The sequence below is a fragment of the Desmodus rotundus genome, chromosome 2, assembly GCF_022682495.2.
Source record: "Desmodus rotundus isolate HL8 chromosome 2, HLdesRot8A.1, whole genome shotgun sequence".
NCBI classification, from domain to species: domain Eukaryota; kingdom Metazoa; phylum Chordata; class Mammalia; order Chiroptera; family Phyllostomidae; genus Desmodus; species Desmodus rotundus.
This window is the reverse complement of record NC_071388.1, coordinates 207,149,468-207,177,004: the sequence shown is the minus strand read 5'-3', so window position 1 is coordinate 207,177,004 and position 27,537 is coordinate 207,149,468. Positions and strand designations below refer to the sequence as shown.

At 57.0% G+C, this 27,537-nt stretch overlaps 1 protein-coding gene across 1 annotated transcript in view; it reads left to right on the top strand.

Annotated features, from left to right (window-relative positions):
- Nucleotides 1–27,537, top strand: part of COL6A3 (collagen type VI alpha 3 chain) — a 70,577-nt gene that overhangs the window by 10,342 nt on the left and 32,698 nt on the right. Inside the window, exons 2-14 of the mRNA XM_024564201.3 lie at nt 692–809; nt 2,271–2,888; nt 7,498–8,100; nt 12,322–12,906; nt 14,544–15,143; nt 16,360–16,923; nt 18,304–18,909; nt 20,826–21,434; nt 22,788–23,402; nt 24,242–24,841; nt 25,436–25,773; nt 26,165–26,243; nt 27,197–27,342. Of these exons, the coding sequence (XP_024419969.2) occupies nt 722–809; nt 2,271–2,888; nt 7,498–8,100; nt 12,322–12,906; nt 14,544–15,143; nt 16,360–16,923; nt 18,304–18,909; nt 20,826–21,434; nt 22,788–23,402; nt 24,242–24,841; nt 25,436–25,773; nt 26,165–26,243; nt 27,197–27,342 (6,051 nt within the window). The 5' untranslated portion in view covers nt 692–721. The remainder of the gene's footprint in view (nt 1–691; nt 810–2,270; nt 2,889–7,497; nt 8,101–12,321; nt 12,907–14,543; nt 15,144–16,359; nt 16,924–18,303; nt 18,910–20,825; nt 21,435–22,787; nt 23,403–24,241; nt 24,842–25,435; nt 25,774–26,164; nt 26,244–27,196; nt 27,343–27,537) is intronic.

The window sequence follows — 27,537 nt, the reverse complement described above, 5'->3', positions numbered from 1 at the left end:
GGGCTGCTCTCTGGTTCGGGGTGTGGTGAGGCTGTATTGCTCGCAGGGACACAAGCGAGTGAGCCCCTCTGAACACGAGTATGGCGGGAAGTCACGCCTGCAGCCACCAGCCGGTGGGGACCGTGCAGCAAGGTGGCCAGCCCTTGGGTCTGGTTCTCAGTCTTGCTACACAGGAGCCCTGGGCGCGTTCCACTCGGAGACTGGAGGCGGGCACGCGGCAGGTTTTTGCTGGGGGAAGGTGCTAAACGTTAATGGAGAATGAGGGCAAGGTCCGAAATGGCCCCGGCGCTGGGGCTGCGTCCATGCGCGCTCACACCGTGGTCTGGGCAGAGTCCACTCCCTGCCCGGCCCGGAGCTCTCGGTGGGCTTCCTCTGAACGTGCTCACCGAGCTGAGCTGGGTGTCTCAGTCCCTCCACACCTGTGCCTGCACTCACGTGCCGTTCTCCCGCACTGTTCTCGCTGCCGTTGGCTTAGTGACACTCTCTAGCTGCCTGGGCCAGTGTGACAGGCAGACGGGCGTCGTGGCAAAGTTGGTAGCTATGGCCACACTGATACGACCCCTCGATTCAAAGAGTCTCATTTATATGTTCAGTCAAAACTATTAGTCGTGAAAGGGGCAACCCCTTCATTTCTTAGGCGGTCATCTCAGAGCCAAACACGGGTCATGCTCTGCCCTGTCTTCTCTTTCAGGTCCACACAGGGGGCACAGACAAATTCAAAATGAGGAAGCACCGGCATTTGCCCTTGGCGGCTGCCTTCTGCCTTTTGCTTTCAGGCTTCTCGCTGACACGTGCGCAACAACAAGCAGGTAAGACCCAGAGCATCTCTCAGTGCTTTATAACAGGAGCCGGGTCCTCCGCTCCCAGACCCGAGAGAGCCCGTGGTAGCCGCAGTGCTTACAGGTGCTCTGGGGAGCGAGCTGAGCCGATCTTCACAGAACGTCCATGTAGTTGTCAAGCCTTCTCAGACGCTCGTTCCCCACTGAGAGACGGCTTGCTTGTGCTAGAACTTGGGTTTCATAGCTTGGAGTTGGTTTGCAAGCGGTTGGTTTTTACGCTGGGCGAACAGAACGTTCGCATCGCACATGTTTTACCATCTGAACAGCTTTCTGTGAGGCCCCTGTTGGTCTCTGGGCACTGAAAACCGGGAGGAGACATGATTTTCCTTGGAGACAAAACCCAGTTCCAGACACAGAAACGTGTCACCTAGCATCGTCTCATCTTTCAGAAATCAGTTTCCCCAGCCTATTTTAAAACACTGATCCTAATCAACCCCATTAAGAATTTGCTTGCAGAGTTTTAGGAAACTGAGAAGTGCTTCGTGCACTGGGAGCTCGAAGGGTGACTAGGGCCTGCTGCCCCGGGCAGACAGAGCTGGGCCGCTGGTGGGGACGCTCCCACCCGGTGCCCTAGGGGTTAGAGGGCAGGCAGTGAGTGCCAGCTCAGGGGAAGGGGACCACTGGCTGGGCACTGGGTCAGCCTGAGGTAAGTAGAGTCTGGGAGCCAGCTGTGGTCAGCCAGCTGGCCACCGCTGCAGAAGGGCCGCCCCCAGCTCCCTCGGCCTCCCGCCTCCGCTGCCGAGCGCCCGCAGGACCCATCTTTGCAGTAGACAAATCATGTCCAGCGCCTGTGAAGGCTTTTCCGGCCCCGGAACATATATAGCGAGTTGTCAAGGCACCTTTCCTCATGCTGAAAAGTCTGAGGACAATGAGACCTTGCCTCTCTGTGCAGTAACACAAGTCGTGTTCACTGAAGGAGGACTTACTCATTGCATTTACTCTTCTCGAAATTACCCAAAGCATCGGAGGTGAGTTCAGGTCAAACAGAAGCTGCTGTCACGCTTCCTTCAGGTCAGGGCCGAGTTTCCCGTCCCCAAACCAAAGAGCGCATTTGTAAAATGATGCTTGGTCACCGCGATAGGCTCTCCTTCTGGCCTGATCAGGTGGGTTTGGGGGTTCAAAGTGCCACAGAGGTCATGCTTGAGTTCAAAGACACCCCGGGGGATGATTTTCCCCATTCTGGACCCTGCCCCCTAGGGGTGTGCAATCATGTGGGTTGTGAATGGGCCTCGGGCTGTGCACTGGGCTCCGGCAGCTTTGAGTCCCAGTGCCGAAGCCCCGCCCCCCAGGTAAGTCGGCCAGCCTGCCTGTGCTGCCGGCGAGCCGCAAGTCGCTTACAGACAGCGTGGCCTGAGTGTAGGAAGGGTTTGCACTGCTAGGAAGTAACTGCTTGAACAGGAGAAAAACCTAAACCCATGTCTTCTTTTAAAGATGTCAGAAATGGTGCTGCTGCCGATATAATATTTCTAGTGGATTCCTCTTGGAGCATTGGAAAGGACCATTTCCAACTCATTCGAGAGTTTCTGTATGATGTTATAAAGTCTTTAGCTGTGGGACCAAATGATTTCCATTTTGCTCTGGTCCAGTTCAACGGCAACCCACACACCGAGTTCCTGTTAAACACGTACCACTCCAAACAAGAGGTCCTCTCACACATTTCCAACATGTCTTACACTGAGGGAAGCAATCAGACCGGAAAAGGATTAGCGTACCTAATGCAAAGCCACCTCACTGAGGCCGCTGGAAGCCGGGCCGGGGACGGAGTCCCGCAGGTTATCGTAGTGCTAACCGCCGGACGCTCGGACGACCGCCTCGCTCTGCCCTCAGCGGAACTTAAGTCTGCTGACGTTAACGTCTTTGCGATCGGAGTCGAGGATGTGGACGAAGGAGCCTTAAGAGAAATAGCAAGTGAACCGTTCCAAATGCATGTTTTCCACCTAGAGAACGCCACCTCACTTCATGACATAGTAGGCCGCTTAGTGTCCTCTGTGCGCTCGTCCTTGGCTCCAGAAAGGCCTGGAGACACAGAGACCCTTAAAGACATCACAGGTAATGGCCACGCCGCCACGCTGCTGCCTGCCTGCCTCGCGGTCCTTCGCAGATGAGCTTGGCGCCCGCTGGCCTTACAGCGTCACTCTGGCTGATGCGCGGCGGGTGGATTAGGGAAGAGATGGCCGTTCATAGGTTTAAAAACAAAGGTTTTTCTTCTCTGTAGCCTCCTTCTGAGAGAGAGCATTCACCCACATCCAAGAGGGTGTTTTTTGGAAACCATTAAATTTTAACTCAAAAAACCCACATCTCACCAAAGGTGCTTCCAGGTTCCTTAGGAGGGAAAGCCCAGTGTGGCTGTTTGCGGTCAGATTGGACGGTGGTTCCGAAAGCTCTGTTGGAGAGCACGAGGGCGGGGTGGGGGGAGAGGGTGCCCACCTCGCTGTCCAGTGGAGAAACAGGGCGAGTGCCTCTCTCCTGCAGGACGGAGTTCAGTTCAGAGGCTTGAGGGAGTTAGGATTGCAGGAAGCCTCAGATAGGACGCAGCCCATGTCCGTGGGGAGGAAGGGAGTCCTGGAAGGAAGTGACAAGCAGTTAGCCAGAGGCCCTTACGTTTCGGCTCTGAGTCTGGTCTTGTCCCATGTCCGAAATGCAACTGTGGCCATGCCCACAGAGGCTCTCCCGCCCCAAGCGGCCTGCCAGCTGCTCCGGTGGCTCTGAGAACGCCTGCCCCGGCGTGGCTGGTCTGTTTCGCCAGCCAGACCCCTGAGCACCCCCCCACCCCCTCCCTGTGCCGAGTGGAAGACGGACAGGGCGGGAGCGTGATGAGGCAAGGGTCAATCTGTCACATGCAGCGGTTCTGGGCAGTGACCAAGCGAGGCTTCCTCCTCAGTGGTGGGCAGGGCGGAGGGGCCCCCTTTGTCCGACAACTAGCCCAGGGAACCAGCTGCCCATGGGGAACGGGGGGGTTTGGGGAGGCTGGGCAGGGAGTGAAGGTGGAGTCGAGGCCTCAGGGAGAGACAGGTGCTGTATTCCCAGAAGGGGGGCAGGGAGGAGGAGGGGAACGGGAGGAATGAGCGTCAGGGGAAAGGAACCAGCGGTGCTGGACAGACAGAGCCAGCCCAGCCCCCGTGTTTCATTAGGTCATTCGTAAAATGGTTTCCCCAAAGGTCACCGTGATTTCGGCTTCGGTGGGGTGAGAGGGCCATGCCCTCCTCCTCCTAGCAGGGAGGGCCGAGGGACACGCTGGGTCACTTATGTTCAACACTGAACAGCGTCCCCTCCTTCGAATGACAGGCTTCACCTCTGTGTGAGTGTTGGCCCTGTCGGGTTACAGGAAAAGAACATGGGACCCTCGAGAGCACCCCAAACCACGCACTCCCGGTGACGGGGCGGTGGGGACAGGCTGCCTATACTGACTTGCTCCATGCGCTGCCGTGTCCGCTGTCCCACAATTCACGTCATCGCTGTTCCAAGTGCAGGGACAGTAACTAATGCCTGTCACAAATAGTGCAGGGTTCGGCAGCAAACGGGACAGCTTTTCCTCATTGATGTCTTGGCCGGAGTGGGAAACAGGGTGCGTGGGTTTGCCTCTGTGCTTAATCCTCATGTGAATGAACAGGTAATTAGATCATGAATGATACCTGAGCTTATCAGCCCAGGACCTTTCTGCACCAATGGCGAAACCTTTGTTTTTATTCCGAGAAAACATCTCTGTCTTCTGGTGTCCAAGCCACTAGCAGCACCAGGCTGGACTATTAATCCGTCTCTGTTGTCTTTTCCGATTCACTTCACTCGGCAGTTTTCCTAGAGTCACGCCCCACTGCGTGCTCCACAGGAAGCAAAAGTCAATCTCTGCTTATTGTCTTGGGGGAAGTAGTCAGTCATGATAGAGAGTAATTCCACTGAGTCGGGGCAATTTCTCCCCATCACCTGCCCACCACGCAGCTTTCCCCCATAAATACATATATTTATATTTATGTAAATAAATATGTATATGTATAAAATGTTAGTGTTGCCACTGTTCTAAACGAGCTCTACTCAATCAGCCTCTGAAAGTTGTGTTTTTAAAATCCCTTTTATGAGTGGATATAAGGCCCAGAAGCTTTAAACTAAAGCAAAAGCGAACGCCGGTCTGTAGTCGGTTCCAGCATGAGCTTGCTTTGCTGCGCGAAGCCTAGAGAGCCCAGGCAGCCTGCTGGCCGCTTTGTATTTGCATAGAATGTGCAAGTGTGGTCTTTCAAAGTTGTCTTAAAAAAAGGAAGTGCCCCGTGCGCTAAGGCTGGGCTGGCACCCACCCCGAGTCGTCAGGAACCTAGTGTTTCCAGCGGCGTGGAAGGAGCCCACGGTTTTCCAGGGACCTTGCACAGCTTTTCCATAGAAAATGCCACAGAGGGTGTGGGGTGTGAGCCTCGAAGGCAGAAAACCAGAGAGGCTCCCGGTTTTAATTCTCAGTGGATCTGATTGCCCCCCGAGGGCCCCTAGATCACTGGGGTGCCCCGCTGGACGCAGGACCTGTGGCTCCTGTGCCCCCCAAGGGTTGGGCTCTTCTGGACAACTCAGCATGCTCATACGTGTCCCATCATGTGCGCATCGGAGGACAATGTTGATCGTTCAGTGATGACAAATTATCCAACATCTTTCTATGACCCGCAGCTGTTTGGCCTTTGGGAAGAGAAAGGTTCAAGGGGTTTCCCTCAGGGTCCATTTAGCTTATTCATACTATCGTAAGGTGCATTAAAAATAAGGAACGAATTAATAAGAAAGGTGCAAGCCTGTGATATTTTCTATGATTGACCCTGGGATCCTTGTTAATTCTTCTTTTAAAGGTCTTGCTGTGCTAAGCGTGTGGCAGACCTTCCTTGGTCCCTCTGGGTCATTGGTTCAGGCCTGAGCAATGATGAGGGATTCTGCAGCGTGATTGGCAGAACCTCTGGTCATGTGATGACCCGAGCCATTTCGTCGTCTGGCTCTGTAGCCACACTGCTGGTCCCGCCCTCCCGCAGACCCTTTAGAGACCCCATGTTTTGGCTAAAGAGTGGCCAATGCTTCAGAATTCTTAGCAATTCTTCAATTCTTTTGTGTGACGGCAATTATTAGTAACACAAGCAAAATTATGCTCATTAGACCTTATATTTCCAAGTTAATATGTTTCCCCATGGGAGGAATTTGTCCGCAGAGATGCGGTCAGGGGCGGCGTGTATTGGAGGAAGAGAAGAACGGAGGCGGAGCCCCTCGCAGCCCTGGCTTCGCTTACGCAATGAGAGAGCTTGGGTGACAGTGTGGTTTCACGGTGGCAGAACTCTTCCATTCCACGAGATTAGATTTGTATCCTATTTCCGCAGTGAAAATAAAAGCAATTTTGTTGGTGCAAAGGCAAACCGTTTTAAATATAAAATGTTCACTGCCATGAAAAAGATCAGAATGAATGGTCTTCTACGTTATAATTATATTATAATTACACCCGAAATACAGTGCCCTGAAATCTCAGAACGTAGACACCGCATAGGCTCACGCGGAATTTGTTCCCACTCCACCATGGATGGGAGCGATTACACCAACACCAGAATAGTCCTCCTTTCTCTGCAGTTTAAATCGGTCTGATGTAAATGTTCTAGCCGAGCCTTTGAACTATTCTCCTCAGGTCCGTAGATTTATCGGTTGCTTCTCTGAAATCCCAACTCCTAGCGTTAGAATGGAAGTTTCACAATGGCCCTCATGGCGAGGGACAGAGGAACTCTTGGCCAGCCTTCCATGTTTGTGTCCGTCTAGGTACCCCAGAGCTAGCTCTGGTCAGGGGTCATCAGGTGCGCATGGTCCCAGAAGGCCAGCGGTTTGGGATGTCATAAAAACGAGGTTGGATAATTACGTCATGACTGGTTTCATATCGCCCTGCTTGACGTTGTTCTGCATTATGTGACGGAGTACGAGGCAAGAGCCCAGTCCCAGACCTGCACCGGTGTTTCATGCAACCAGACATTGTATGAGACAAGAAAATCAAGCCAAAATTTTAGCCGAGCATTTTTAAAATGAAAACTTTCAGGGCCATCTGAGTTCTTCCTTTCAAACGAAATGAGCTGTATGTATGCAGTCACACCGGTTTTCAAAGAAAACGAAGAAGACACAGGTTGCTCCAGGAGTCAGGCGGTCCCTGGATCACACTGCAGTGATGAGCCGCCGAGCCCTGGGTCTGACCGCCTCTCTTGTAGCCGTGCGTTTGCACGACGGCAATTCCCACAATCACTTGAGGCTAACACGAGAAACGTCCATCGCATCTTTGGACGTTTGTTAAAGTCCTCCTTTGCTTTCTAGGCAGGGCAACGCCCAATTCCATGAAACTTCATTGCCCTCCAAATCGAGTAGACATTTCTAGAACATGTACCCATGATTCTCTCCCACAGAAAAGTGAATATGAGCCTTACAAAGATGGCAAAAATAAAAATGTGATAGGAAGTTCCCTATTTTACACCGTCATTTCTAAGAAGTTGCCTCTTATCCATTCCGAATGCAGAACGAAAAGAGAAATTCACGTTCCTTAATCAACATGTGTTTTGTTTGTCCATATTTCGTGTTTCTTATCGGTTTCCAAAGAAACATGTCAGAACACTGAACGATGCATGTGGTCACTTGTTCTAACGCTTTCACGTTTTTGCATTTCTCTCTTTTAAAGCACAAGACTCTGCTGACATTATTTTCCTTATTGACGGATCAGACAACACCGGAAGTGTCAATTTCACAGTCATTCGGGACTTCCTTGTAAATCTCCTTGAGAGACTGTCAGTCGGAGCTCAGCAGATCCGAGTGGGGGTGGTCCAGTATAGCGATGAGCCCAGAACCATGTTCTCCTTGGACACCTACCCCACCAAGGCTCAGGTTCTGGATGCAGTCAAAGCCCTGGGTTTCATTGGCGGGGAGCTGGCCAATGTCGGCTTTGCCCTGGATTTCGTGGTGGAGAACCACTTCACCCGGGCAGGGGGCAGCCGAGTGGAAGAAGGGGTTCCCCAGGTGCTGGTCCTTATAAGTGCTGGCCCTTCTAGTGACGAGATCCGCGACGGGGTGGTGGCGCTGAAGCAGGCTAGCGTGTTCTGTTTCGCCCTCGGAGCCGAGGCCGCCCCCAGGGCGGAGCTTCAGTACATAGCTACCAATGACAAGCTGGTGTTTACTGCCCCGGAATTCCGTAGCTTTGGGGACCTCCAGGAGCAATTACTGTCATACATTGTTGGTGTGGCCCAAAGGCTCATTGTCTTGCAACCGCCAACCATTGTCACACAAGGTACGTATGCCCTTCTCGCCATTGAGGGGGAGCGGGCTGTTGGGTGGGTGGGGTTTTGTGGAAGGAAGGTGGGCACCTCCCTGAATGATCCACCCCGGGAGCAGCTGTAAGTACCACAGCAGAGTCCTTGATGGGAGCTAGCTCTTGGGTGAGACGTCACGGACGGCGTGGTTCCTAAAACAAAAGGTCTGTGAGGCTGAGTGGGGAGCTCCTGTCAGGTGGCGCGTGGTCCAGCAAGTGTGCTTGGAGGGCCAGTCCAATGAACCTGACCCTGTGAGACGTCACAGAGCAGTGCTTCACCCCCTGATGATGTGGCCGTGCTGAACGTGGGTCCTGGGGGCTCACTGCCATCCTGAGGAAGTCACTCCAGGGTAATGGCACCGACCCCTGAAGGTCAGCCCAGAGGAAGTGTGCTCACTCACACGCGAGGGCGTCTCCCCAAAGTCCTTTGCATGCTGGGCATTGAGAGGTGTGCTTCTGAAGGTAAGACCTAAGGAAGCACTCGTGTGGGGCAGTGTTTCGGAGAAAGCTTTCCCCGTGCCTGTCAAGCTGAGGGGTAGCTCTTCTCAGTGAAGAGAGACCGTGATGTGGAGTCAAATGAGGGTCTTTGGCAAAAAGCCCAATTAGAGTCATTTAAAAAAAATCGACAACTAATCAAGCCCCCTAAAGCTACGTGTAATACCTGAGGGAGGTGGGAAGTGGATTTCAAAACTTAGATAAGGAAACAGTTGTGCTCTGTGCTGCGGCGGTGACTGCCGGCGAGCACCGCAGACACAGGCGCCGCACGAACTGGGCGCCCCATCTGCCCATCGGAGAGCTTACCTGCGGTAATGGGCACGCACTGGCCTGGCAGGTTAGGGTTGGTGTGGCGCCACACCCTGAAGCCTCTCTCAGTATTTCCAGACGTGCCTTTGGTGGGTCTGCACCCCGCTAAGTTCTCCCTGGGCGTGCCCACTTTTGGAAAGAGCCACGGTCCCACAGGTTTTGTGAACACTGACCAAGGGCCGTGGCTGCCGTGGTGGGGGCTGGCCTTTGGGCCCTGGTCCCACATTAACCCGCCGTCTGACGCTGGGCTGGCCACACGCTCAGGCCACATGCTCCAGTGCCCTGAGTTTGTGACAAAGGATTCTCACCAGGGGAAGACGTAGTTTTGTTCTGGGAGGTGTTTCCAATTCTTCTTCATTCGAGCCAGTGCATGGCCCTCATTTCGGTTTCCCCAACTCACTGGGGAACCAAGTGCTAACTCTTCGTTGGAAACATCCTCTCTAATCTTTGTGACTAGTTCATCAGTGCCCAGCAGGTGTGCTTGGCTGTGTGGTAGGAGCCGGACGACAAGCCAAGCCTGGGGGACTCGGGGCTGGTGGGCCACACTGACGTGGCGGCTGGCCTGGTAGAGTACAATGCGGAGGCAGACAAGGGAAGTACAAACCGACGGCTAAGCCGAATGTCCCTGGGGGGTGGCGGGTTCGAGGAGGACACCACAGGGGCCATCAGGGAAAAAGGGGGTCCAAGCGCTTTAGACGGGGTGGTCAGAGAAGACCACCTGAGAGGTAGCGGGAAGAACGGAGGTGGAGCGGTGGGAGGGAAGTTGCAGGTGTGTCCACTGTGGGGCGCGGTGAGGAGCCCCGCCCCGCCAGCAGGGCTGGCGCTCCCTAGGCATGGGGCCCCGTGAGGCACGGACAGCTTTCTGCGGGCCTGCGAGTTTGAGAGGCACCTGGGTGCTGGGTACCTATTCACATGGGTGGAGAGCACAGTCTGGGGGTGTGGGCAGGGAGAGACAGATCTTGGGGACCAGGCTGCAGGGCCTGTGCTTGTGCAGCTGGGGAGGAAGGGACAGGGAGGCGAGAGTGTGGGGTGCTGGGACCCTGGCGAGGACAGTGTGTCTCCAGGGTGGGGAAGATCCCCTGGGCCCTGAGCTGCTGAGAAGTGGAGGAGGAGGGAGACCAAGAGGCCCCACTGCTGTGTCCACACGGAGGGCCCTAGAGTGGGTGCGGCGGGAGCTGGTGGGGTCTCCCGCACCAGCAGGACTGCTGTGTGGCCGTGCGGGTGGCACAGCTTTGAGCAGAGAGCAGCATCTGGAAGAACCGTCCTGGGGGAGGGGAGCAGAGCTTGCTGGGGCTGCCTGGGGCTCTGACGTGTCACACGGGCCCCGGCTGTGTGACTTTCTCCGGACCGCCAGTGGGCCTGGCGAAGTGTGGGGAAGAGAGGGGTAGGATGCTGGCTCTGTCAGGAGTGACTGAGGGAGGGAGGGGCAGGGAACCAAGGGCCAGGCCCTGAAGGTGGCGGGAGGGAAGTCCAGCCTGCCGGGGGCCCTTTGGGAGCCAGGGTGAACAGACTTGGGACCTCAGGAGTGGCCGGAGGGGCAAGAGCCAGGGGTAGCTGGAGGGCGAGGCCAGGAGGGGGCGGTGAGTGAGAGCTCAGAGACTTTGCTAAAGACCACAAGGCCACCTGGGGCCTTAGACACAGGTGCTGGGGGCAGGAAGACGGGCTTTGTTGGCTTTCAGGGTCCTGGGGTCACTGAGAAGAGTAGCCTAAGAGTAGCCTCGAGTCGGCCTAAGAGCAGGGTGGAGGGACACAGCACCGAGAAAGGGCGGTGAGGTCTGGACGGTTGAGAGGGATTAGCTTGGAAACAGTTCAAGGACGGGCGCCTGGTCCTGGGCTGCCAAGGCTGCGGGGGAGCCGTGTCCTGGGGAACATGCTGGGGTCGGCCACCAGGGAGGGGAGGGCTGCAGCCGGCTGAGTAGGGGGACCTCAGGTTCACCTCCCAACGAGGGTGTTGCAAACCCAGCCCCAGCAGAACCCTGGGGCAGAGCGAAGAGGCTGCGTTCAGCTTGGCTCCTGGTCAGGAAGGAGGAAGTGTCATTGTGGCCGGTGGTGGTGGGGGAGCTGACACTCAGGTGAACCGCATGCGTCCCCTGGGGTCAGGGGTGGGTGTGGATTTGCCTTTCTATTCATGCACCCTCTAAGGTAGACACCTCTGGTGGAATACAGGACACGGCACCAGGGGGTCGGCACCAGCTTCTTCGTCTCCGGTGTGCAGGGGTCCCGTGTGCGGGGAGTGTGGGCCCAGGCATGCCCGCTGTCCTCGTCTGCCTGTAGAGAGCGTGCATGGGGCAGTTTGGGTGCCTACACACCCGTCCTTCATGGAGCAAAAGAGGGGGATGGAGAAGGTGGGGTTTGGGACAGGCAGTGAGTTTCACCCACACACGCAGTGAGAATCCAGCGTGTCTGTGGGTCTCTACAGAGCTGAGGACTTGAAATTGATTGTTTACACCACAATTTGCCCCCTACGCCGTGGTTGGTCCCCGAGCGCCTGTCCTGGGGTGCTTCCTCTGAAGGAGGAAAGTGCGGACGGATCGCTGTCAGTGAACGTCAAGGGCATTGGAGGGCTGTGTGTGGTCCGTCCGGCCACGGGAATGATGGCGGCCCCTCATGGCCAGATAACTGCCTAGTGAGTGGAGGCCTCCTGCCGAAGCCTGGACGTCCCCTGTCCCTGTGAGTCCCGGAGGCCCTGCCAGTTTCTGGCTGCGGGCTGGTTTCCAGTCTCCGTTCCTGGGACTCAGGGGGACTGCTGACTCGGGGCCACGGTATGGGGACAGGGCTCCTGCTTCGTGGTTTGTCTTTGAGTTTTCCCACTCTGACCATGTCACTGAGAACCTTCACGACACAGGGCTCTCACTGAAAACACGTCGGGGCACTTACCGGCTTTGACGTGGATCTGCTTTTCACGAGTTTTTACGATGCCCGGTCACCGGCGTTCTTCTTTGCCTCAAAGTGAGGGCAGGGCGGCCAGAATGAAAGGGACGGGCGGTCATGCTCTTAGCGTCTGCACTTGGCCGAGGGTGTCCGTGCGGCCCAGTGCTGGCACAAAGGGCCCTCTGAGCGGACACGGATTGTTTCTTTAGTGACCGAAACTGTGGCCCCATTTGGTGCTTGCTGGCTTTCTTAGTGACAACACACTAGTGAACCAGGGGCTACGGAAACCACATCTGTTTGGTAACAAAGCACTGAGTGGGTGGGGACGGATGGGGAGGCCATGCTGCCATCCCGTAGGGAAGGACCCAGCTGTCACTGCTCACATGTGGGTGACAAGCCCCCCACTGACGTCATGTTAGCCAGAGCCAAAGGGGACGTTCTGTGGACGGAACTGGCCGTGCAGCGTCGCGGTTGCCTGTGGTTGCTGAGACTGCCCCACTCACCCTCTCCTGTTGCCACCTACAGTCGTGGAAGTCAACAAGCGGGACATAGTGTTCCTGGTGGACGGCTCTGCAGCGCTGCCCCTGCCCAACTTCAACGCCATCCGGGAGTTCATCATCAGGGTCATCCAGAGGCTGGAGGTCGGACCGGATCTCGTCCAGGTGGCAGTGGCTCAGTACGCAGACACCGTGAGCCCCGAGTTTTACTTGAGCAGCCACACCAGCAAGAAGGAGGTGATCTCGGCCGTGCGGAAGATGAAGTCCCTGGGGGGCTCAGCGCTGTACACGGGCTCCGCTCTGGACGTCGTCCGCAACAGCATGTTCACGGGTGCGGCCGGCCACCGGGAAGCTGAGGGCGTCCCGAAGCTCTTGGTGCTGATAACAGGCGGTAAGTCCCTAGACGATGTCAGCCGGCCGGCCCAGGAGCTGAAGAGGAGCAGCATCATGTGCCTCGCCATTGGGAGCAAGGCTGCCGACCAGGCCGAGCTGGCGGACATGGCCTTCGACTCATCTCTGGTGTTCACCCCGGCCGAGTTCCAAGCCGTCCCCCTGCAGGGCATGCTGCCCAGCTTGCTGGCCCCACTCAGAACCCTCTCAGGCACCACTGAAGGTATGTGAGGGGGGCTTGGGGTGGGGGGAGGCAGACACGCCGGAGGGGGCCCAGGCAGAGCCTTCGGGCGGCACAGCAGAGGGCGACAAGTGACATCTGTGTCCTGTGTCTGCTGTGGGCCCTGAGCTGGGACTTGTCGGACTCAGGAGCCATATGGTACAACTTCATGTCCTAAGAAGCCGCACGAGAACTGCGCGCCTTCTGGTGCCATAAAATGAGGACTCTGTGGCTTAAACCGTAGGGTCGGGGCCCGGCTGTCTCTGAAGCTTCTCGCGGAGGTGGTCCCCTCTCAGTTCCTGTCCCTCATCAGGTCCCAGTGTTCTGTGTCTGCTGGGGGCCCTTGTCCAGCCCTTTCCCCCTCCCCCCCACCGCCGCCCCCAACCCGAGGTGCAGCCTGGATCTTCCCCTCCCGAGCTGACAGCCCGCTCCTCAGTGACCAGGGCACAGTGTTAATCCGCTGTCCTCTCCCTCTACGGGATGTCCTGTCCTTCCGTGGGAGGCATAGGGCACGAGTGGGCGTGAGCAGAAAACCCCGCGGTTGTTCCACGCCCTCAGTAGTGCGGCTGTCGGTGGGAAGTTGTTTAGACCACACCCGGGCAGTCGAGAGCACGTGAAGAGGGGGGCTCCGCCCGCTGTCCTCAATGAAGATGGATGTCACGGAGACTGGCTTTCTGCCTCAGGGGCTCTCCCACCGAGGGAGTTCCGTGCTTAGCCCGAGTTGCATGAATGTGCGCTTTCTCCTCTGGCTCTCTCTCTCTCTCCCCCCTCCCTCATGTTCTTGAAAATCCCAGTCCACACTCTCATAGCCAAAGTACAGTTTGACAGAACATAGGATAAAATTAGTTGCTAGGTTTAAATTTTCCTGAGCCACCAGGGGACAGATGGGAAAGAATTTTTTCAAAAGGCATGGACTTGGATGTGGGGGGAGACACCCCTGTTGGAGAATCGCACCTTTGGCCCTCTATGGGTACAGGGCCTCTCTTCACTCTCCCATGTTCCCACGATCCCCTGCTCTCACTCTGGAGGGATTCCCGTGGGCGCCCTGTTAGGGAAAGAGGGCAGCAGGAAGGGACGCGTGGGTGCCCCTAGGAAAGCCGGAGATGAGAACAGAATCCTCTCATCGAGCATTTTTAGTCCTAAGGAGGTTGTGTTCTCGGGTGAACTTGGGTCAACCTCTCTAACCTGCCCAGTGGGGAAACCTCAGTGCATGTGTAGAGGCGTGTCCACGAGGACCCCGTCTCAGGCAGGGGACCCTGGCTGTGACCGGGCCCCCAGACACGGGTGAGGCCAGGCTCCACGGCGCCCTGGCAGACATCACTCCCAGGGAGGGGTGCTCGGTTTCGAGCCTCTGATCCTTTCTGTCGGTCGAAAAAATTGTGCCTTTGGCGTAGTGTCTCTCTGTGAGCCAGCTTGGCCTCTCGCGTGGCCGTCCACGTGCCTCACACACCGGCCACGGTGGGGGACGTGGGCAGCCTGCTGCCACGTGTCACAAGCCCGATGTGCTTTGCCTGTCTCCCGGTGTGTCCCCGCGTCCTGCGTGTTGGCATGTGTGCGCCTGCGGCAGGCACACATGGGAACCCCGCGCCCGCCCGTGGCGGGGGCGTCTGTCTCACTTTGTTCTCTGTGCTTCACTGCAGTGCACGCAAACCAAAGGGATATCGTCTTCCTTTTGGACGGATCGCTCGGCCTTGGGAAGACCAACTTCCCCTACGTGCGGGACTTTGTCGCGGACGTCGTTAACCGCCTTGACGTCGGAGGCGACAGGGTCCGCGTGGGGGTAGTGCAATTTAGTGACGCCCCGGTCACGGAGTTCTCCCTAAACACATACCAGACCAAGGCAGACGTGCTCGCTCACCTGCGGCGGCTGCAGCTGCAGGGGGGGTCGGGCCGGAACACGGGCTCCGCCCTGCGCTATGTGCGTGCCAACCACTTCACCGAGGCCGGCGGCAGCAGGGTGCGCGCCCACGTCCCCCAGCTCCTGCTCCTGCTCGTGGCTGGCCGGTCGGAGGACTCCTACTTGCACGCCGCCAATGCGCTGGCCCGCGAGGGCGTCCTGACCTTTTGTGTGGGAGCCGAGCAGGTGGATAAGGCTGAGCTTGAGCAGATTGCTTTTAACCCGAGCCTGGTGTATCTCATGGACGATTTCAGCTCCCTGCCGGCTTTGCCCCAGCAGCTGATTCAGCCCCTAACCACATATGTTAGTGGAGGTGTGGAGGAAGTCCCACTCGCCCAGCCAGGTAAAGCTCCCCCGCTGTGCGGGGCTCCCTCCCCCAGCTCCTCCCTGGCAGGCAGGCGGCCCGGCCCGAACTCCAGACCATGGTGACTGTAGCAAGTCGATGGGCTCCCTTTGGTCGCAGCATTTCGAATGGGGGTCGAGACACAGCTGCAGCGTCTGTGCATTCTCTGTCCAAAGGGTGTTCACGAGAGACGGCAAGGGTGGGAGCTCCACTGGTGCTCCTCACACCTCCCCCTACCCTTCGTTCAGAAGCTGCTTCCCCTGATGCCTACAGAAATTCTGGGGTGCAAATGGAGGTGGAGGTGAGAGGGTGCTGGCAGACAGACGTGGGCCCCCCTCCCACGCGAGGATGCCTTGGTGTCAGTGGGAAGTCTCAGTTCTCTTCCTTAGGTGGCAGTTTTTATGTGCACAATCTGCTGTATTGGGAGCAGAGGCTGCAGCTTTCTGTGACGGTAACAAGGTTTCCAGCGGCAGCCTGGCCCGGGGTTCTTCCTGCACACAGACACGGGGTGGTGGCAGGGGGCTGCTGAGTCGTCTAGCTGCTGGCGTCACGCGGACGGGCGGCAGGCTGAGACCGCTGAACTGCATCAGAGAATCCTGGGGCCGAACGCTGCGTTCACATGGTGCAGTGGGGCCCTGCTGGGGGCTGCCACCCTCGTTCTGATGTCTGGATACAGCAGATTGGGGCGCAGTGGCCCACAGAGCAGGGATGGACACTATTTTGGGGGCTGATCTATAACCTCCAACTGAACGAAACGGTAATCCCGTTAGAACAGAAGGGTGCGTGTCACTCACCCTCAGTTGTCATGAGAGGTGGGTCGACTTTTAAGCAAAAGGACAATGAGGACCCCATGTTCGAGAGTTCAGTGTGTAATCTGGAGACACTGTCTATTGTAGAGCGGTTGCCCCCCGAGGCCAGAGTGTGACCCTCTGGGCCCCCCATGGGCTTGCTCTGTTGAAGAAGCGTGATGCTAGCTTGGGTAGACCTGTCTTGCTCTTCTGGTCCTTCTCCTGTGCTCACTTCTTGCAAAGGACCGGAATAACGAGGGCATTTTCATGACGGCTGGTGAGGGCTTTGTCTTCCCTGGCTGGTTTGGTGGTCTTCAGATGCCTCATGTGGCCCCGCACGGCCAAATGGGTGTGCGGCCGGGCGGAAGCCCGTTTGGTGCCTGCCCTGCTCTTCAACCTCACTGTGTCCTAACCTCCTTGTTTTGCAGAAAGCAAGAGAGACATTCTCTTCCTCTTTGATGGCTCAGCCAATGTTGTGGGCCAGTTGCAAACCATCCGTGACTTTCTCTACAAGATAATCGACGAGCTTGACGTGAGGCCGCAGGGGACCCGAGTGGCGGTGGCTCAGTACAGCGACGATGTCAGGATGGAGTCTCGTTTCGACGAGCACCAGAATAAGCCCGAACTCCTGAATCTGGTGAAGAGGATGAAGCTCAAGACCGGCAGGCCCCTGAACGTGGGCTACGCCCTGAACTATGCAGACAGATACATCTTTGTGGAGTCTGCTGGGAGCCGGATCGAGGAGGGCGTGCCTCAGTTCCTGGTGCTGCTGGTGGCGGGAAAGTCGTCTGATCACGTGGAGGAAGCAGCGAGGGAACTGAAACAGAGGGGGGTGGTGATTTTCGCATTGCAGGCCAAGAACGCGGACCCTGCCCAGCTGGAGCTGATAGTGCTGTCCCCGGCCTTTATCCTGGCTGCCGAGTCGCTTCCCAAGCTTGGCAACCTTCAACCCCAGGTGGTGAATCTCTTAAAAACAGTGCAGCCAGCACCAGGTACGGCACAGAGATTCCGGTTGCTTCTGCAGCTCAGTTCTGCAGTGTGGGAGTGACGGTGGGCGGCCCGCTGCAGACCCTCAGAGGGAAGCCCCCCGGGGTGTCTGGGGAAGGTGGAAAAGCAATGGGCGGTTTCTACAGGAACAACAAAATAGGACTTTTCTTTCCCTGCTTGGAGTCTCTAGCTGCCCTTTGGGGAAAACAGGAGTGGTTATTTTTAGGGACATTAGAGACTTTCACAATAAGATGCATGCTAAAGATTTAGACATATTTGTGGTTAGAAATCCTTTTAAGAAAGATGACTTTACTATATGCATAATAAAAGCCACATGGCTTGGTTACATTGTAGCTAAAGGACTCTTCATCTTCCTACTCCCCCGCGTCCTGTTTTAAGGGTGTGCCCGAGTTAGAACTCCTTCACTCCATTCATTAGGGGCACACGGCGGGACGACAGGCAGACGCATTCCCACCGCAGACACTGCATGAAACATTGTCCGCCGACATCCCCATGCCTTTGTGTTGGACCACGTTCCAGCTGCTGATACAAATGCCGTGAAAAGGGTCATTAGTTTCATGAGTGATCCTTTTGATGGGACCCTGGGGATTGGGTGTTCCTGGGGTGACTGTGGGGCCCACACACGTTGGGGCTGGACTGTGACCTAGACGTCTGGGTCACATGTCCCCCCTTGGATCCTTGGCGACTTGCAGTGAGTTATTTACAACAGCCTGCCTCCGAGGAGGCGAGGGTCCTGCAGGCTCCGCCCGCCCTGTCTCCCCAGCCCCTGGCACTTCTCCCGGCGCTTCTCCCGGAATCACGTCTGAGTGTTAGCAGTACTGCCCGAGCCTGGGGCGGCTCTAAAATAAAAGTGCTGTCTACATATAATGGTGCATTCACCCCCCCCACCCCCGACCCCCAGGGCTGCCACAACAAATTACCGCAACTGGGTGGCTTTAAACAAAAGGGAATTCATTATCTCACCCTTGTAGCGGTCAGAAATGCAAACCCAGGGTCCTTGGGTTAAAGTCAAGGTGTCCAGTGAGGCTGCATTCCTCCTGGAGGGTCTGCTGGATTGATTACCCCTTTCCCCGCCTCTCAGTTTCCAGAGGAGCCTGCAGCCTTTGGCTATCGGCCCCCTCCTCCACCTTCAAAGCAGCAACATAGTATCTCCTCAAGTCCCCCACGTCTGCTTTCACCCTCCTCTCTTCTCCCTCTAGACCTGGTCCTCCTGTCTCCCTCTTAAAAGGACATCCCCAAAGTCATGCTCTGTTCTGGGGATTCAAAACTGGACATTTCTGTGGGGCCGTTATTTAGCCCACCACAAGTGGTACCAAATTGTCCCTCTCCTATCCTGTTTGAGTCACATGGCTGTCTTCCTCCAGTTTCAGAGGAGAAGGACGTCGTGTTCCTGCTGGACGGCTCGGACGGTGTCGGGAGCGGCTTCCCTCTGCTGAAAGACTTTGTCCAGAGGGTGGTGGAGAGCCTCGACGTGGGCCCAGACCGCGTCCGCGTGGCCGTGCTGCAGTACAGTGACCGCACCAAGCCCGAGTTCTACCTGAACTCCTACATGGACCGGCAGAGCGTGGTCAGTGCCGTCCGCGGCCTGGCCCTGCTGGGGGGGCCGACCCCCAACACCGGGGCCGCCCTGGACTTCGTCCTGAGGAATATCCTGATCAGCTCGGCTGGAAGCAGGATCGCGGAAGGCGTCCCCCAGCTCCTGATCGTCCTCACGGCCGACAGGTCTGGGGACGATGTCAGCGGCCCCTCCAGGGTCCTGAAGAGCGGTGGGGCTGTGCCCATCGGCATCGGCATCGGCAATGCCGACGTCGTGGAGATGCAGACCATCTCCTACATCCCCGACTTCGCCGTGACCGTCCCCGCCTTCACGGAGCTGACGAATGTCCAGCAGCATCTCTACCAGAAAGTCCGGCTCAGCAGAGAAGAGCTGATCCGGCTGCGGCCAACTGGTGCTCCTTCACCAACGCCAGGTAAGGTCGGGTCACCCTTCCTTAAAGCAACTGGGGCGACTTGCTGGGACCATGGGCTACAAAGAGTTCTCAGTGTAGCGTCCCCTGCCACACAGGGTGTGAGCTAGAGTTCCAGGAAGGGGAGAAGCTGCATGTGTTTGGTCTTGGGGGCCGGCAGTGACAGAGGCGTGGGGAGTTGCTAAAGTTCACCTTTTTGGCCAAATTAAAGTCAGACAGAAGGGCGTGCACCTCGCCTGTGGTGTAGGGAGGCTTTCGTGGGGGTGCCCACGGGGTGGGGCTCTCTCCTTGATGACAGATGTCCCCGGAAGGTCCAGCCGGCAGCCTCCCATGACCAGGGCCTGGGTTTGACCTCAGGCGCGGTGTCAAGCTGGACCACAATCTCCAAAATACTGGTTATTCCAGAGCCAGAGTGTAAAGATGGCTTTTGAATTTGCTTGGTGCTGAGAAGTGTCTTAATTGGCAGGAAGGACTCCTGGAAGGCTCTGTGGCCACAGTGTATCCCGTACCCTTCTTCCTGTCTGCTTCCCCAGGCCTCACTGCAACATGCTGGAAGTTGATGGGAGCCTGGCTGCCAGGAAGGAAGGGACCTGGGTGGGGATGGGCACAGTGGGGACAAGGCAGCTGTGTCTTCTCCTAGTGGCTCACATTCTCCAGAACACCTCCTGCAGCCTCACAGCACGGAGCAGGGGGAAGGAAGGGAGGAGGAAAAGCAAGGGAGAAAAGTCAGAGGCAGGGCACAGAGCCTGTGGGAAAGTGAGGGAGGTGAGGGGGACTGCCATGGTGTGATCGAGGGGGTCAGCTTCCCCTCACTGGTGTGCAGGGCAGGGGGCCGTCTGGCCCCCAGGCTTCCGTGGGCTGTTCCAAAGGGCTTGTCATCAAAGAGACGTGGGAACCAGTGAGACACACAAAGGGAAAGAGGCGTCCGCCAGTTGGGGCGCTTTGGGAATCTCCAATACAACGGGCGGCAGGCTCCCTTCCCTCAGGGGCCCTCTCACGCCCTGTGGCTGCGCCGCCAGCCTCCTGAGTGCTTGGCTGCTTTACCAGAAGCAGAAGCCTGTGCTTCTGCAGCAACAGGACTCCCGCCCATTCACGCCCCACCCTGCTTCCGCTCTGCCCTGCCCTCTCAGCCTGCTCTGAGATGCTTGCTTACCTGGAATCCCATTTCCCTGGCAAATGTCAGGGAATTGGAGAAGAGCTCCCAGAGGAACCACATGGTCTCTCCCAGCACCGGAGTCCTTGCCTCAGCATCCCTCCCCGCCTGCCCGTGACCGTGGTGACCCCTGTCTGCTCCCAGGCTGTCCTCTCTTTTACACAGGGGTGCCCTCTGCTTCTCCTCTCTCCTGATCTCCCGTGCTCCCCGAGCATGGGGAGGGCAACGTTCTCCATATGGCAAATGCATTGCTTTCTCTCTGTCTTAGACCCTCCCTCCCAATGCCCCGTGTCCCCTCCAGCGGTGCCTTGGTCCCCATTCAGATCCCACACCCTCCATACCTCCGCTCTGAGCCCCCCAGTCTGCCCCCCGCATCACGCGGCCGCACACAGAGCATTCCTCCCGTGGGCCCTCCATCTGGCCGAACCCAAGGTCAGTTCTCAGGTGCCTTCTGGCTTGACCCACAAACAGCATCTGTCACAGCTGAGGTCCCTTCCTTCCCGAACACTGTCCCCACGCCATCCACACATGGCTCTGTGTGGCCAGTCTCTGCCTCCCTCACAGCGACCCTTCCTTAGCCTTGGCGGTTCCTCTCTTCTCTCTGACTTGTAGTCACTGGGCCGGGATGCAGGGGTTTTAACCAAAATCGTTAGGATCAGGAACTTTGCCCGTTACGTGGTGGTTCCGCGACAGGAGGGAGGTTGTTGGCTCGAGCTAAGAATCAGGCGCCAGTGAAAGTGAACTCCCGACGTTGTTGGGTCCCCAGGTGCTGGCGGCAAGAAGGACGTGGTCTTTCTCATTGACGGGTCCCTGCGCGCCGGCCCCGAGTTTCCGTACATCCGCATGCTCATCGAGAGGCTGGTGGACTCGTTGGATGTGGGCTTCGACACCACCAGGGTGGCGGTCATCCAGTTCAGCGATGAGAAGCCCAGGGTGGAGTTCCCGCTCAACGCCTACTCCAGCAAGGAGGAGGTGCGGAACGTGGTGCGGCAGCTGCAGCCCAAGGGCGGGAGGCAGGCCAACGTCGGCAGCGCCCTGGATTTCGTGTCCAGCAATATCTTCAAGAGGCCCCTGGGGAGCCGGATCGAAGAGGGCGTCCCTCAGTTCCTGGTCCTCATCTCGTCTGGGAAATCCGGGGACGAGGTGGAAGACGCGGCAATAGAGCTCAAGCGCTCCGGCGTGGCGCCCCTCACCGTGGCCCGGAGTGTGGACCCAGAGGAGCTGGTGAAGATCTCCCTGAGCCCCGAGTACGTGTTCTCGGTGAGCACCTTCCGGGAGCTGCCCCGCCTGGAGCAGAAGCTGCTGACCCCCATCACGACCCTGACTTCCCAGCAGATACAGCAGCTGCTGGCCAGCACGAGCTATCCTCCTCCAGGTGAGTGGGGTGCTTGCTGTGGCTGTCTGTCTCCGGGGTTGGGGGGTTGATAACCAAAAAGGAATACCCATGGTGCTCGTGGCGAGTGCCATGAAAACACAGGCACACCTGTGGCCGGGCCAGGCGGGCCTCTGGCTCGGCGCAGGCGGGAGGTGAGCCGTGGGACGCCACCAATCTAGGGAGGGTGACTGCTAGGACCTGAGCTCGCGGCAGGTGAGTCTGTGGAAGGCTCAAGGAAATGGGCCTTGGCCAGGATCAGATGCGGTCAAGAAAGGGAGGTGACCCTAATGGCTGATGCCTTGCTGAATCTTAGGGCTGAAGCTGCCAGGGGCGAAGAAACCCCGGCAGCTCCTCTCAGCCAGGAGAGAGGGGTGTTTGGTTATTTCTGTCTTCTTTTCGTCAGCATTCACACACGGTGATGGCCGTGTGACCTCATTTTTGTCTGATGTGTCATGGTTACCAGGTGGCTTTCCCTGACGTTGGTATTCCCCTATGGTCTTTTGCGTCCCGCAGGAGAGCCCCGGGCCCGCTGTGTGCGTGGGGCAGCGTCTCTCTTCCTCAGCGTGAATGGCTCAGTGGCAAGACTTGCTCAGCCTTTGCTGTGCTGTTTCCACAACCGGTAGCCCGGTGACTTGTGAGGCAAAAGGCCGGTTGAATTTGTCAAGTGGAAACCTATGAGCCATTTAATACGTGACATCTAAAAAAATACCTAGAATTCTAACTAAGAGGAAAGCAGGACTTTCAGATTAATTTCTTAGTTAAAAAATGGGCTCATGTGAAGATCTAGGAGAAGTAGGATTGAAAGTAAAACCTCTGTATAAATGCTGGAGATCCGTGAGCAAAAAGACACAGGCTGACGGTAACAGCAGGGAGGCTGCACCAGCGGCTAAGGGGTGGTCCCAGACCAGGAGAGGACCTTTGACCTCAGCGGGCCCCCTCTTCCGGTGCCACGGGGATGGCGGTCTGGGGACCTTCGTGCCTCCTGGTTGTTACCATGCACAATTCTGTAGGTTGGGGTTCCCGGGTTTTCTTTCCAAATATCGCTTTGATTTTTCACATTAGTTGTAACCCAGACCACAAAGCCGAACTTAAAATTGAGTAAACTCAGAAAAGTTTGGAGAACTTAAAATATTTCAAGAAGTGGATACTGTTTGGGTGCAAAAGGCCCAATTTTAATGATTATTTAAAAAAAAAAACCCAAGCTATAAACACATGTGACTCGGGTTATAGTTTTAGTCTTATTACTGGGGTGCAATATAGCACAAAGTCCAGAATAAAACGCCAAGGGCAGAAACAGAAGCAGCTGACCGCCCGCCGCGTCCTGAGCTTCCTCCTGTGCCCTCTTGTCCGCAGCCGTCGAGAGTGACGCGGCGGACATCGTCTTCCTCGTCGACAGCTCAGAGGGAGTGAGGCCCGAAGGCATCGCTCACATCCGAGACTTCATCCTGAGGATCGTCCGGAGACTCAACATCGGCCCCAACAAAGTGAGGATCGGGCTTGTGCAGTTCAGCAACGAGGTCTTCCCCGAATTCTACCTGAAGACCCACAAGTCCCCGGCCGCCGTGATCAATGCCATACGCCGCCTGGCGTTCAGAGGGGGGTCTCCGCTCAACACGGGCAAAGCTCTGGAATTTGTGGCAAGAAATCTCTTTGTCAAGTCTGCTGGGAGCCGGATAGAAGATGGGGTGCCCCAACACCTGGTTCTGTTTCTGGGCGGAAAGTCCCAGGATGACGTTTCCAGGTTTTCCCAGGTGATACGCTCCTCAGGGATTGTGAGTTTAGGGGTGGGGAGCCGAAACGTCGACAGAACGGAGCTGCAGACCATCACCAACAACCCCAGACTGGTCTTCACGGTGCAAGAGTTCAGAGACCTCCCCAACCTAGAAGACAGGGTCGCGAGTGCAGTTGGACCCTCTGGGGTCACGCCGGCACCTCCGGGAGTGCCGGCGACTTCCCCGCCTCAGACAGGTACGAGCGGTGGGACCCACGGCTACGGGGTGGGATGCCAACTGTTTTTCAGTTTAAAAATGTCATTGGCATTTATTTGGATGATTTTCATCTCATAGGGGTGTTGCCCCAGGTAATATTAGAAATTAAATACTGGAACAACAATTTAGCTGAAATTGTGGAAGGAAACGCATCCCAGAAAGCAAAGGGTTACTGGCCCCCCCCCCCCCCCGAGACGTCCGTGAGCTTCTCCGAGGTGAACGCAGCCCCACTGAGAGGCCCTCGAAGGTGCACTGAGTGCTGGCTCTCAGAACAGGATGGCTTCATGGAAGCTGGCCAGCCCATGACCCTCTGCTCTGGTCTTGACCGCTTGGTGGAATTAGGAAATGACCCCAAACGCCACTGGTTTTCAGCAGTGTCCCACAAAGCTCTCAGCATGTTGGCAGGCGACCCTCCAAAGGCGTGTGGGGTCTGCTTCCCATTTTGCGATCAGTTCCTGCCAGCCTGTCCTTGCTCTGCCTCTAGCACATGTTCCCAGTTCTTGCCAGATGACATCCTTTGTTGGGACCGGAGGAAAGTGTTCGGTGGCATTTCCTAAAACCCCTGCAGTCAGGGCTCCACAGCAGATTACTGTTTCGGGTGGGATAGCCGGGACTCAGTTCCCCCGAGTTCTCCTGTTTCCTTTCCTTTTTGTTTCAGTGATGTATCACTTATCTTGTTTTTAGCACAATGGTTTGAGGGCTGTGGATTTGGAGACTACAGAGGCGTGGGGTGGAGCCAATCGGTTGCGGGGTGTCCTGTGTGTTGACTGTGGCTGTGGAAACCAGCTCGGTGCTCCTTTTTGTTTCGGCTACTTTCAGAAAGCAAGAAAGCGGACATCGTGTTCCTGCTGGACGGCTCCATCAACTTCCAGCGGAGCAGCTTCCAGGAAGTGCTCCACTTCGTGTCCGACATCGTGGACACGGTTTCCGGGCCCGACGACTCCATCCAAGTGGGGCTGGTGCAGTACAACTCCGACCCCACCGACGAGTTCTTCCTGAAGGACTTCTCCACCAAGCAGCAGATCGTGGGCGCCATCAACAGAGTGGTGTACAAGGGGGGGCGGCACGCCAACACCAAGGTGGCCATGGAGCACCTGCGGCTGAACCACTTCGTGCCGGAGGCCGGCAGCCGCCTGGATCAGCAGGTCTACCAGGTCGCCTTTGTGATCACCGGGGGGCGGTCCATCGAGGACGCGCAGGAGGCCAGCTTGGCACTCACCCAGAGAGGGGTCAAGGTGTTTGCGCTGGGCCTGGGGAACGCCGACTCCGTGGAGCTCGGGAAGATTGCGTCCAACAGCGCCATGGCCTTCCGCGTGGGGAGCATCCAGGAGCTGTCGGAGCTGAAGGAGCAAGTGCTGGAGACCCTGGATGCCGCCATGCAGAAGAACCTGTGTCCGGGGCAGACGGACGTGGCCAAAGGTAGCCCCCGCCACAGCCACACGTGCAGCCCGGTCTCGCTGCTGTGCTTGGCTGACTCGGTTGCCTAGATTTGTCTAGACTCCCAGAGCTAGCCAAGGGGTTCCTTAAGCATCGACTTCCTGTGGCCATTTATGGACCCCTGTCCATGTGGGTTGAGTCCTGGCGGTCACCTCACCTGCTGTGGGGTGCTCTTCCAGTATAAGAGGGAAGCCTGCCTCTCTTGCTCTTATAAGACTGACTTTCTCTCTCTTCTTTAATCCCCCAGCCATTCTGACTGTCGACCCCGTTTCTGTCCACAGACTTCTTAGATCAGTGACAGGAGGGCAGAGTATTCGAGCTCTCAGGTGCCTGTAGTTTAAAGCACGAACTTGGGAGGCACCTAAGTGGCAACTGAACGTCATCACGGGAAACCCGCACAGTCTGCACTGGGGCCCCGGGGAGGCAGGCAGGCGGGCTGCTTCTCACAGTTCATCCGCACAAGCGCTGCCCTTAGCTTAGAGCCAGGGGCCCTGGTCCTGTCCCTGGGGCTGTGCCCGAATGTTGGGCTCATCTCCACAGCCCCTCTCGGAGCTCACTGCCTGCTTCCCCCCACAGCCTGTAACCTGGATGTGATTCTGGGGTTCGATGGCTCAAGAGATCAGAATGTCTTTGTGGCTCAGAAGGGCCTTGAGTCGAAGGTGGACGCCGTCTTGAATCGAATCAGCCAGATGCAAAGACTCAGCTGCAGCGGCGGCCAGATGCCCGTCGTCCGGGTGTCCGTGGTGGGCAATACGCCCTCGGGCCCCGTGGAGGCCTTTGACTTTGCTGAGTACCAGCCGGAGCTGCTCGAGAAGTTCCGGAACATGCGCAGCCAGCACCCCTATGTCCTCACGGCGGACACGCTGAAGGCCTATCAGAACAAGTTCCGGCAGGCCTCGCCGGACAGCGTGAAGGTGAGCAGGGCCTTCCCCTGGTCACCAGGAGGCCTGTGGTGTTCCATTAACACCCTTCGTGTTCCGTGGCCTTGGGAGTGTCTCTGGTGTGAGTCATTCACTCAGCCTGGCGTACTCCGAAGAGCGGTGTCTCCCTGGTTTTACTTAAGCTCTCTAAGAAAATATCCACCTGTGGTTTTGGATAAATTGAACACCACCACACACTGCTTCCTTTCCCACTGGAGTAACTGCAGGGCAGCCAAGAACCCGGGGACACCGGGCCATGGTGCCCGACCTCGCCCCAGTTTCCTTAGCTGGAAACAGAGGGGTTCGAAGGGCGGAGCTCCCTCGCAAGCGCCTGTGATGTTTCTTTTCAGTTTCAGCTGGAGTTTGACTCGTCTTGTATTTTCAGGTGGTCATTCATTTTACGGATGGGGTGGATGGAGATCTGGCTGCTTTACAAAAGGCTTCGGAGGAACTCCGACAAGAAGGTAGGTTCCGGGGTTTTCTCAACGTGAGACGGAGCCGTGGGGGAGGCAGATGCGCGGTCCTGCTGGAGAGAAAGGAAATCGCTGACAGGTCCTCGGGCCGCCCTCCTGGGCATCTTGGCTCCCTGCTGCCCCCCTGGGGCAAGGGGATGGGGCGGCCAGGAGCCACCTGTACCCCAGACTGAGTCCTGGCACAGGCCCTGCCGTCTCAGACCTACGCAGGTGGTATGACATCAGGAAGCATGACGCTTTTGCAAGAGGGCAGGAAGGCTTGATTCACTTAGCGACATCACGTAAACTAGGAATTAATTTTGCAGCAAAAAATATTGCTGTCTTTTCAGTTAGCCCAGCTCAAGAAGACAACAACATCCAAGAAACATAAACTGTAATATAACATAAATAAAAGCACGCTTTTAGATTTAAGCTGACTGACTGGATGAGCCGTGGTGGCTGCTTTCGGACGGGACAGCTGCCTGCCCAGCTCCGGGCTCTGGCAGCTCTGACTGCCGGAGTGCGGCGCCAGCGCCGGGGCGGGGGGGGGGGGGGGGGGTTGGCCACAGTACAGGGAAGCATTCAGTCACCACGAGAACGCTGTTTATCGCTCGTTTCCCCGAGCAGTGGAGACGCGATTGCTCTCGCCTGATTTTGAGGGTGTGGTACCTCTTTCCTCAGCACACCCGGGTCAAGTAGGACCAGTTGGGGAATTCGTGCACGAAGACACTTTGCGGGGTCACTACCTGTATTCATATGAAGCAGTGTAGTCACTGCCGTGTCTGAGACCACTGCTCCAAGGGGCTCGAAGCTGCAGTATCTCAGCGCCATACAGGGGCTAACTGGCTCGCATAAACGTGTCTCCGGGAAGGGCCAAATGATACACTGATGTGGTCTTTGAAGAAGAAAGATGCCGTGGCTCTCCAGCGCCCCTGTCAGCCTTAGAAATGTGCCCATCCTCGCAGGTGTCCAGGCGCTGATCTTGGTGGGCCTGGAACGCGTCGCCAACTTGGAGCAGCTGATGCAGCTGGAGTTCGGGCGAGGGTTCCTGTACAACAGGCCCCTGAGGCTCAACTTGCTGGACCTGGACTACGAGCTCGCGGAGCAGCTAGTGCGTATTATGTGCCTCCGTATGCCAACCACAGCTTTTGGCTTCTCAGGATAAAGACATCAGGCCCTGGCTGGTGTGGCTCAGTGGATTGAGCATCGGCCTGAGAACCAAAGGGTTGCTGGTTTGATTCCCAGTCAGGGCACATGCCTGGGTTGCAGGGAAGGTCCCCAGTAGGGGGCGCATAAGAGGCAACCA